Source organism: Plectropomus leopardus, chromosome 2 (assembly GCF_026936395.1).
Source record: "Plectropomus leopardus strain MGB_pleo_1.0 chromosome 2, ASM2693639v1, whole genome shotgun sequence".
Taxonomy (NCBI): Eukaryota; Metazoa; Chordata; class Actinopteri; order Perciformes; family Serranidae; genus Plectropomus; species Plectropomus leopardus.
Window position 1 is genome coordinate 34,180,444 of NC_142177.1, and position 12,190 is coordinate 34,192,633.

Here is a 12,190-nt window from a genome sequence, read left to right on the forward strand (position 1 = left end):
GGATGAGCACGCAGCTGTTTCATGCCCGTTACTTTACTGTCATCTCAGTTTTCATATATGTTTTTCCTTTCAGCTGTTCTCTGCCGGCCGTCCTGTGATGCCTCCATATGTTGTGTTGTTGATAGACAAAGATAGATGCTGTACAGCAGATAGAGTGTTTATGCTCTGTGGTAACATAATCCCGACATCTGTCTCTCCTCACAGTGACATCCTGAGGGTTGGAGTGACGTTAGCGGGCCATCAAAAGAAGATCCTCAACAGCGTCCAGATGATGCGGGCACAGATGAACCAGATCCAGTCAGTGGAGGTTTGACCCTCCCGAGTGGAGCAGAGGGGGGTATAAAAAAAAAAAAAAAGAAAAAGAAAAAAAAAAGGGCAGTTGGGATGCAGGGCTCTGGGTGCGGAGGATGGAGTTTTTTCGCGTTACAGTGTGTCTGGTCTTCCCACCGGACTACCATTCATCCCTCGTTCTCCTCTATACTTTCCTCTCTCCTCCTCTCATCCCCTCACCCTGACTCTCTCCCTCCATCTTTTGGGAATCGGCTGTGGAGAGTTGTGGAAACGTGATGAGGACCCACAGCCGACCCACCGTTGGAGCCAGAAACACGGGAGGTTAGAAGTGACCAGCAACACATTTTTTCAATCTTCCACCACTTTTCATTTGAACATTTTTTTTTTTTTTTTTTTGGTTTGTTTGTTCTGATAATTTTGTAAAGAATTTTTTAAAGGACAAAAAAAGAAAAACTGAGAAAAGGCAAGGAGTTTATCTAAATTTATAGATGATATAAGCTTGTACACTAGACGAACTGAGTAGGAAAGCTACCCTTTAAAAGGGCGAGAAAAAAAGAAAACAAGGAGGAGCTGAGGAGGCCATCCTCAGCGAAGGTGTGGATATTGTCTTTGCATCTTTTTAATTTTGGACATCACGAGGACATCAGAGTTCTCTGCGGCCCTCTGAAACCGCAGAGGGAACTGAGCAACTCGACGTGCACTCCTGACTGTTTCCCCAGGAGAGAAAATAAATTAAAAAACCATGAAATGGGACATTTGGCATAGACTGATGTCAAAAACACATTCATTCAGACAATTCACTCAAAAAAAAGAAAAAAAACTTTTTTTTTTCATTGCAAGTAATTTTCTATATTGTGTGAAATTTTGTGATGAAGAATTCCGTCTCACCATGCTTCCTCTCACTATAGACAAAGTTTGTTTTCTTTCACGGTGAATTATTCACAGCCTGCCAAATAGAACTCTTCCCTTTTTCTGCACCCCGATCACGATCCTGTATTGTACATATCAGATGCACTTGACCTGCCATAACGCGACGACTCAGAAGAAACTGATCAGTTCAGGAGCAGAAGAACTGACCACAGGGAGGATTTAAGTTGTTGTCAGCATCAGTTTCTTTCCTTATTTTGTGAAAAATAGCTTGTGGAGAAAAAAAATAACCAACATAAATTCACACAAAAAGAAACAGTTTCTACTGTCGACATCCACGTACATGCAGTGTCCCGTTACAGCATCCTCCTTCATCTCCGGCGCCGTCTGTGCACACACACACGTGCCACGTGCACACAGTGGCTCCCGAAGCGTCGGGGACTCGTGTTTGATAGCATGCTGAGTGAGTGGTTAATTTCACAGTGCTTTGATTTGCTGCAATTACTAGAACTCTGTTTGGGTAAGAGCTTGGATTTGACACACTTTATGAAGTGTAATGTGGCTGCATTATACTCAGTGTTTCTTCTTCCAGTTTTCCTTTTTTTTGAAAAGACATGTTAAAGTTTTGATACCACACATGGTTATTTTACACACACATACAGTCATGAATAGACTTTACAATCAGGCGTTTGTTGAATTAAAAAAAAAAAATGCAAGGTGTTATATTTTTGCAATTTTCTGTATGGATATTATTGAATTGTTATTATTATTTTGTTTTTTTCTGCACTGAGTCTATTGTTTGACTCCAACAAACACTCTGGATCTTCCATCAATGCTTAGACTTTTATTTTGTTGGTGCACAAAAACATGTAGATAAAGTTCCCTGTGACAGGTTTTGATTTTATAGACAGTATATGCATTTATTGTGTGGCTTCCTGTCTCATGAGTACAGAGCTGTCAGTCATCGTTTGCGTCGATGTGAAAGGTTATTCGGGGGGAAAAAGACGGCGTTCGTAGCAATGCAGTGATTCCCTGGAGACGGTGATGAAGCAGGCGGGGGTTGTATGTATACAGCCAATAAGTGATACCAGCAGCGCAGTTCCTACTGCGAGCGGAGCTCCGAGACCTGACAGCCAGACACGGACGTCCAGCTGTGAACCATCGGTCAGATGTGTCCGGTCACAGCGGGGCGGCCGCGCCCCGATCACAGCCGCTCTGTCCGGGCACTGATTCTCCCCTTGATCACGCACATGCCTGGCAGCCACCTGTCTGCCGCTCCCACTGATCTCCGTGCAGTCGGCCTTCGGCAGTTGTCTGGTTTCGTCTCTTCGACTTTATAAGCATCAACCGTGGCAGGCGAACTGACACTCATCGGCCGTGCAGTTGTGTCTGGAAAAAAAACCCAGACTGGACAATGCTTCCATGTTCGCTCGTACCAAATCAGACTTGAGTTTTTGTGGTGTCACTACAGACAGCTTTAGCACCAAAGCCCCGGTTAAAGAAACCCTCCTGCACTCCCGTCGTCTTACCTTTCATTATCTCCGGCTCTCCGGAGAATTCAAGGACATGAGTGGAGCGTTTTTTATTCTCTTTCTGCTCCATAACCCTCTCCTCCCATATTCTTTTCATCTGCAGTGCAACACATCAGAGTGAATATTTTCACTGGAAGCTTTTATAACATATGAAACTGGGAGGAGGACAATCAGGAGCCGTTAGTCATAGCCGAGAAGCGAGTGAGAAGTGATGACCTAAATGCCACTGATGCCAACATGCTTTTGTAACCCGGCTATAGACCTTCTTCCTTTTCCATTTCTCAATACTTAACAGCTCATCAGCTTCACTTTTGTGAAGCTTCTCACGGTGCGACATTTATTCCGACGTCGGGAAAAACGCTTAATGTTGTTCAAGAAATTAATCTAATGTACACACGAGGCGAGCGAGTTTCTGCTCCGGCCCCATTAAAGCTCATTCAGATGCTTGTCCACGGACGCTGCCAAGACTTTGAGTTATTAATCAAGCAATTATCCTTGAACTTTGCTTCAAGGAAGTACCTTAAACAGGGTGGGCAGGCGTGCTTACTGCTAAAGACATAAAATATTTGACTTTATGTTGCATACTGTCAGTATTTTCTTGCCACTACTTTTTGTTGAACTCCTTCGGAAGAGTTAGTTTGTTGTTTCCATTTTATCTGAAGGGGTTTTTGATTGAATGTCGAGTGTTTGAAAGCACGGCATCGAGTATTTATGTATCTTATGATTTCAATGGCACAAAAGAGAGGAATTGTTGCAGTTCAAGCTGAGCAGTGATAGCGGGGAGAAGAAATTGACGCACTTATGTCGAGTGTTTCAAGTGGTTGTGACTTCCTTTTCAACAGCAGACCGGCTGCTTTTCTTTACAACAAAGCCCAAAATGTGGGGGAAAAAAAACGACGTCCAATTTCTATTGAAAAATGTATAGAAACCAATTCACTAATTCATCTGTTAGTTTTTATGGCGCACATATTTCTAAAAGAAATTTTACTGAGTGGTGATTATTCTTTTATCCCCTGCCTGAAATCAGACAGAATATTTCATTGAAGTGAAATTATTGTCCATTACTTTAATGGCTTTCACAGTAATACCTGAATATTGGATCTTGGGGGAATTCAGAGGAACAGTGTGTAAGATTTACGGGGATTTAGTGGCATCTGTTGATAAGCAGATTGCAACCAGCTAAAACTTCTTCAGTGTTCATCGTTCTGGTGGATTTAACAGGGAGCCAAATTATCAGCGGAGGTCCGTTCGTCTCCAAAACAAACAAATCCAGCGATGTGAAGCATTAAAAAACTGCAAGTCAGTGTATCTCCTAAACGGTTTGGCACATCAAAGACGGGCCGCCGGCACCTGCTTATGTGTGCTCGCTTTTTTCTCTGATAGCTGGAAATCTAGACGTATCCAGACGTGGAAGAGATTTTTACCGGGAGCCGATTTTAGCTGCAGAGGTCTCTTTCTAAAACAAACAGACAAGGTGACTAAAACCAGCAAAAACACTAAAAATGCAGTTTCAAGTTACAAATCAGTGTTTCACCTACGCTGTTTGGCATGTCCCTGACTGGATGCTAGCTCATGTGCTCACCATTTTTTGCCTCATGACTTAAGATCCCAAATTCCAGGAGGTTTTTAACGGGAGCAAAATTATCCGCAGAGGTCTCCTCCTCTTCAAAACAAACGGACTAGGTGATTTTAAACCGGTAAAAACACTGAATAAAGCAGTTTCACGTTGTAAATTAGTGTTTCTCCTGCACTGTTTAGCACATTGCAGAGGGGATGATAGCCGTGTGCTCACCTTTTTTCTATTTTAACTTTTTACAGGGAGCCAAATTACCCACAAAAACAAAAAATGAAAACATACCAGGTGATTTAAACTGGCACTTTCTCATAAAAAATTGGTGATTTTCAATGCCGTTTGACGCAGAGCGGCTGCCAACTAAGGTGGCTGACGCAAAATTGTGAATGTCCCTGCAGTGTTTGGTTTGTCCATTCTGAGCCACTGTAGAAACATGGCGGTGCAACATGGGGATCTCCATAAATGTGGACCCGCTCCTTTTCTAATTGGCTTATTCTAACAAAATCACAGCTGCGCTTATTTTTAGGTGATAACACAGTCAAGAAAACTAACGTTTTGCATTATATTCAGTTTCTGCCAGTATATCCCCCAAAATCCTTCACACTGGACTTTGTATATACAAAAAGGGTATTTGAGTCCTTTCTGTTTACTTGATTTCCCCTTTGAAGCAGTATTTTCTGCCTTTCACTTTCCAGAAACAACATTTATCTTTTCAGATATAGTTTTATTGTTAAGTTTTGCAGCACCAAATATCTTCCATCTACACTAGTTTAAAAAACTCTTTACACGTTTCCCGCGTGTGGTCGTGACGCCGGTGATGGTTTCACACAACCGACTGCAACTTTCAGCAAAACATTCTCTCCTCTCAACATCTGTGAAGCGAAGTAAAAACCACTCCTGCCCTCACCGTGTGCCAATTTCTGAAGGACGGAGGAAAAGCGTTAAGTCTCAGTGTTACTGTTACATGATCGTGTGCACAAACACGAGCCGTGCCAGGATGTACCCACTGGGCTGAACGCCGCCCAGCTGCAGCGCGGTCGAGGCGAGAGGTCTGCCTCCTGTTGAGGTGGACAGAAAATGGCTCCTGTTTGAATGGATGCAGCTCGAAGCGCCAGAGCGCCCTCTGCTGCCGCGGTGGTCAGATGTAGCTCGTTGGATTGACACTTTCAGGTGCAGATGGTCTGTGAATGCTGCGGCGGGCAGAGCTCCGCGTGCAGGACTCTTCAGCTGGCTGTGTCTTTCCCTCTTGTTGGACAAGCGGTCGTACCACTACGCCACCTGTGTCCCCCTTCATGACCCTGTGTTTCCCTCTGTTGTCCCCCTCCCGCCCCCAAACACCCCCCTCCCACTACCACTCTGGCTGTTGGTTAGTACAGGCGGGGATCTCCACGTGCTCCCCGGTCCTCTAAAGCCCACGTTGTAGACCAGTGCCGGTTCAGACCACTGTGACTGATGTGGGAGATCCTGTATTTCTGTATAAATGTATATTGACTGTAACCCTGTGAATGATGTAACAATTTCATTATTTGTAATATTGTCATTGGTTTATTTTCTAAAAATGGAAAGCCCAACTTGACTCTCCTCAATAAAAAATAAGATCTGTTATAAAACAGTGATGAGAAGTTTTTTATTTGTTTACCTAAAAAAGTAAATTGTGTAGTTTGACTTGTATTTTCTTTCTGAAGGAATAATCTGCGCTGGATATTTTTATGATGATAGTGAGTAATCTGTGGGTTCACAAACTGGAGAAACATTTAATGCAAAACAAATAACTTCTGTAAGTTATTATTACTTGTGTAGCATTGTAAAAGCATGGCTGCATTGAGGGTTTTTTTGAGGGCGGTGCCCCTCAAAATTTAGAACATGTGCGTTTTTCCCCCTTAATAAAAACATGAAAGTAGCCGACTTGACATTTTTACAAAATTAATGACATTTACACCACAATTTGATGCAGAAAAGGCCCAAATTGGTCCTTTTTCCCCAGAATGCAGGAAATTAGAGTTATAAGCTCAAAGTTTTATGGTGGAGAACCCCCAAAATCCACATTTCATATGAAACAATAAGCTCCCTCTTTTTCTTAATTTCTTAAGAGACTTTGGACAAAAAGATGAAAAGGTTTAGCTTTTATTGTAGCTACAAGCAGATTATTTGTTTCCACCTCATATTTAACTTCCAAAAAATACTCGAGAAACAAACCAGCTTCCTGTAGTTATGTACGTTGCACAGCTCTCTGGATTTTGCACCAAAACAATCAGGGTTTTAAATCACACACTGCAAGAACTTCAACTAAAAGTTGGTTAAAATTCAAACTTCTTGAGTAAATAATTTACCGAACTGCACGCAGACATTTGATCACAATCCACAAATGCCACGTTGTACAATGCACATATTGTACTCACCAGAAAGCAGCGTAGATGATTTTTTTAGATCAAACTGGGCCTTTGAGCGAGCATCACTTCTCTCAGTGTTTCCCCGGAGCCAGACTGCTGCACATTGTTCTGTGGTTTTATGTCAGAAGTGATTTGACCAGCGGCGCTGCCGTCTCTCCACAGCTCGGTTTCTTGAGTGGAGGTCAGACTCCCTTCACCTTGCTCGGAGATTTTGAAACCTCATTAGCGGTCGACGCGTGAAAGGCTGGGGACCTCGGCCTGACCCGGCGGAGAATGGCGCGTGTGTTAAAAGGTTTACCCCGTGAAGCAGGAGAGGAGGTGTTCAGGAGTTCAGTGGTGGAGGGGGGGGAGGGACCCCCACTGGCACGCCAAACCCTTTCTACTTGTAGTCTCGACCACCCGTAAGTCCCCCACCTTCTTACACCTTGATGACTCGGGGCCCGGCACGGCCGAGCATGGGAACCAACAGGGGAGGGGCCGTCCTCTGAGCCGTGAGGGTCAGAACGTACAACCGGGGGAGATTACAGAGTGTTATGTGACTGATTACATGTCAAACAGTAGTTAGATTTTCAGGAAGTGTTTTTTACAGCCACCAGATAGAGCCCATCAGGTCTGATGAAAGGTGTGTTTGAGCTGTCGGTGGGTAGACAAAGACTTTTTTGTCGTGGTTTGAATGATGGGGGGGGGGGTTAACTGCCTGCTCCTCTGCACACGGCCCCATGTTTCATAGCCACGGCCCTGCGTCCACCTCAAATACAGAAAAAAATACTTGCAAACACACTACAATCTAATGTTTTGTTTTGAAGATAATTAGGTGATTGGGGTTTACTTGTATATGACAGCAGTCAAACAGTGTGCTGTTTTTGTTTATTTCTTGTAATTAATTTAAAGGTGCAGCATAAAACTCTGGAGAAACACTGCTGATTATTGAGTCTCGGTCTCAGCTCGTCAAATGCTTTGAGTTGATACTCCAACTGAACCTCCAACCCAACAAGCAACTATCTTTCCCCAGAGTTACATTCAAGACCTTGAAGAACAAAATCGGGTTTTTAGAGTTATGGCAGCTCATGCTGATTTGGGTTTAGAAAAAAAAAAAAAGACTTTTCTGTCATGCACAGATGCAGCGTTGGGGAAGTTACTTTGAAAGCATAAATTTGCAAGCTACCAATCACTTCACACTGGAAGAAGTTGAACTACAGGCAAATTTACCATCAACAACTTTTCTTGTAAAATTATAGAGAGCTACTGGCAGCAGCAGTTTCCAGCAGTCGTATAATAAAGTTTGAAAAATATAGTTAAATGTATGTATTAATGTCAACAGTGGAAAGTACATTTATTCAAGTACACATATTAATGAAAATATTATTAGATCTGAGTTTTTTAAAAAATTACTATTTGGCCCTTTTCTTATTTTTGAAAAACATAGAGTCTATATATTTAGATCTGATACTGAAGCCTCGGACGTGAAGCAGTTATTTGATTTTATTTCCTGCATTATTTACAAGTCAAAAGTCTTGGCAGCGCCTGTTTTAAGATAGAAGTCTAGTATTTGTTTTTGCTGAAACTGCTGATGGACAAAATTTTGCAAAATGTTCAATATCTTCAGATATGACCACAGTTAGTATTATTATTTTATCTTTAGAGAATTGTGTTTTGCTCAGAGTGGAAAAACCTCTGCAGCAGCATTTCACATGAAGTGGGGTCCTCACTGTTTAAACCTGACACCTCTTGCAGGGCCAAAATGGACCCTTGGTCCATATGTTTGACACCCAAAATTGGACATAACTTTGGAGTGACTATTTAGAAGTTTTTAAGCAACAGCGTCTGAATTCTGCACTAATTGGCGGTAAACCAGTTACTCATTTACCATCAGTTTTACCACTTCTGAAAAACGGCTGCAGAGCATCTGGACCGAAATCTGGACTCAAACAAACCCTCAACGAGTTATTCAATTATAACGAAGAGTTATGGGTTCCTCACTTTCTAATAAACCATCCAGTCAGCGGTTGGAAATGTTAATAAGTAGTTAATAGATGGATTTTTGTCCAGATGCTCTGCAGCCGGTTTCCAGAAGGTAAATGGTCGAATAGTCTGTTGGATGAGTCCTGTGGATTAAAATGCAGCTGAAAAAAAATATGCTGGAGGAGGAAAAAACACCAACTAATGGGATCTGTTTATTTTTTAGCAGCCAAAAAGTTGTCTGAAGGAGGGGCTTATTACTTATTTTTAACCCTTTAATGTCCGCGCTAAAAAATAGATATGAAATATATTGTCTTTGCATTTTTTGTTTATCTGGGGCAAAAATAACAAAAGCGTGTCTTTCTTCTTTTCTCTTTTCTTTTCTCTCTTTTTTTTTAACAGAACCCATAATTTTTAAATATAGGCCTCTACCAACTGACTGAGATGTAACCTTGTGGTATTTATTTGTTTAAAAACAAAAGGAAACCCAAACCACAAGGGAAAAACTAAATTACAAGTCAATACTGTCATAATGCTTGTTATGTGTAATTTCTACAGATATAACAGACACACACGTAATAGAAACAAAAATGATTTCAGCATTTATAAGTTTGAAAACATTAAATGTTCAATCAGGTTCAGTTCAACACGTTTTTCCATTCAGAAAGTGACAAAATGTTCTCTAACAAAATGTGAGCAGGACACTTTAAAGCACCAATAAATGCTCATTAACATGAATTAAACAACTTAATAAAGCTGTTGCAATTAACATCAGTTATAAACGTATAGACATTAATGAAATAATAAGTAGTACATGTGGTGCGTTTTGTAGCCGCTGTCAGTACTAACAGCAAATGTCCTCGGTCCACTTTCTCTCCGGGGGGCAGGAGGTCACTGCAAATTTTCCAAAATGGCGTCTGCGAGATGACAAACTGTACGCGGCCCACGAGGACATAAAGGCCGCAGTGAGCGAGCGAGCGCGTGAGGAAGAGCTCACCGGCTCACGCTGTGAGGAAAGACCTCCAAATGGGTCAGAACTGTCACAAGCCATTCCCGTCATGTCCCGCTCCTCCCGAAAACATGATGGAAAGTGGAATTAGAATGAAATAAGACATAGTGATTCCTCCGGGCACAGGAGGAACGGATCTGCTTACCGAACAACTGCCCTTAATTGGCAAGAAGCTCAAGAGTCGGACCCCGGGAGCCAGATTTGAAGAGAGTTACGAGACAGTGGCTAATGCAGCACAGACTGCTAAAAGACCCCTTTTGCCCGGATTGATGAATTAATGCGTCCAAGAAATCTGGACATGTGGGCTCGGGGTACGGAGAGTTACATCCAACTCTAACTGGACTCAGACTCGGTTAATACGGCCCAGCAGGTACAGTAAATAAGACTGAGAGGTTAATGTTGGCCTCGCAGGAACCTTGGCTGTAAATAATAATAACCATGTTTGATCCGCACTGTTGTGGCTTGGCAGGGAGCTCGGAGAAACTTTTAAACGGGAGCCATCATTCAAGGACAGACAACAGCTTTGTTTTCCGTGTTAAATGATAAATAATTGCCAAAAAACTTGCAGGAAAATGTGTCATGATTCCTTGATGTTGCTCTGCAGGTGAGAGTGTTTGACTTAATTGCAAAGATTTACTGTAGTTCCTGATTAATATGAATATTCATTAAAAAACACAAAAAAACACTCCCCGTCAAAATAAGAGCTGACATTTGTGCTACATGTGTAGAATACAGACCCGGGACACTCAACATCCTTTGGGGCCACTTTTGCAAAATGACAAGAGGCCAGGGGCCAATCCCAGCGGCCCTTTACACAGTTCTGGGATTTTAGGATGTTTCTAGGATTTTTAGGATGCTTTGAGGATTTTCGGAATTTTCTCTGATTTTAGGACTTTTCTAGGATTTAGGCCTTTTTTCAGATTTTATGACATTTCTCAGGTTTTGGGATGTTTCTAGGATTTTAGGACTTTTCTAGTATTTTAGGATGTTTTTAGGATTTTAGACCTTTTTTCAAATTTTAGGACATTTCTAGTATTTTAGGATTTTAGGCCTTTTCTCAAATTTTAGGACATTTCTAGTATTTTATGATGTTTTTAGGATTTTAGGCCTTTTTTCAGATTTTATGACATTTCTAAGGTTTTGGGATATTTCTAGGATTTTAGCACATTTTTAGGATTTTAGGACTTTTCTAGTATTTTATGATGTTTTTAGGATTTTAGGCCCTTTTTTAGGATTTTAGGACTTTTCTAGTATTTTATGATGTTTTTAGGATTTTAAGACAGTTCTCGGATTTTAGTTTTTTTTTTTTTTCTCAAATTCTTCGGACTTTTCCTTGATATTAGAACATTCCTAGGATTTTATGAATTTTCTCATACTTTAGGATTTTTCCAGGATTTTAGGTTGTTTCTAGGATTTTAGGAACTTTCTAGGATTTTTGGACATTTCTAGGATTTTTGGACATTTCTAGGATTTTAGGACATTAGCAGCTTAGCTCAGACCTCTGTTTTTTGATAAACAAGCTCTATTTTAATGCTATTTATACACCTAATGTACAATAAAAGTACAAGAACAGTTCCCACTGTAACTCATTTTATTTTTATTGCGAGTTAGAAAATGGTTTTGGGACCACCCGGCACACTGTCCATGAACAGATTTGGCCCTGGGGCCATACATTGAATATCACTGATCTAGACAAAAACTACAGTGTTGCCATGAGGCTGATCTGGCTGCAGAGCACAAACATCAAAGTGCAGATTGAACATTTTCACGGCGACACAGAGAGACATGTGAACTCTCTGTGACTGCTTTTAGAGTCCCTGAACCTCTTTTCTTCTTAATTCCCTTCCACTTGAGTTACACAACCCACAGATGCCACATCGTGTCGGGCAGAACCAAAGGGGATATCTTTCCCCTCTCGCAGTGAAACGCTCGCTGGGTTTTAGGCTGAGCTCCATCTCTGCCTCCAGCAGCAGGAGGGAAGGCGGTGGAAGGAGGCGTCTGGCTCATCTGCACACTGGTTATTTTATGTAAGCAAACGAAGGAATACTTTCTTACAAGTAAAAGTCCTACTTTCAAAACTTTGCTTAAATAAAGGCACAAAAGCATTAAAATATATGTTAAGTACCAAAAAATATGTATGCAAATGAATACAGACTATATTAATGGATATAATAATTCATGCATGAAAGGATACATCACTCTAATGTTGCATCTAATAAAAGTGGAGCTCATTTAATTACTTTTACACTGCAGGGAGGCTTAATCCATAAAAATGCAATATCATTTATTAGCTGATTTATATTTTGTATAAATAATTTAACTCTAGAACGTAACTAAAGATTTCAAAATAAATGTTTTGGACCCAGATTTACTGTAGCCTACTTGAAAATGTAATAAAATAAAGTAGCCTTATATAAAATGGAAATGCTTAAAAAAGGGATAAGTACCTCAACATTGTACAGTACCATATTGAGTAAATGTTTTCAGTGACATGCTACCTCTGGATTATAATGGCACGATAAACCACCACAGTCTGACATTTATTGTTCTCATCTGCGTTTTATTTTAG

General features: G+C 41.1%; 1 protein-coding gene across 8 annotated transcripts in view; it reads left to right on the top strand.

Moving 5' to 3' along the window:
* The window catches only part of ephb2b (eph receptor B2b), a 190,338-nt gene extending 184,465 nt beyond the window's left edge, over window positions 1-5,873 (top strand). For all 8 annotated transcript variants that reach the window (XM_042509373.2, XM_042509381.2, XM_088069277.1 and 5 more), the window contains one exon: window positions 205-5,873. In XM_042509373.2, the coding sequence (XP_042365307.1) occupies window positions 205-313 (109 nt within the window). In that variant the 3' untranslated portion in view covers window positions 314-5,873. The remainder of the gene's footprint in view (window positions 1-204) is intronic.
* The last annotated feature ends 6,317 nt before the right edge of the window (window positions 5,874-12,190 follow it).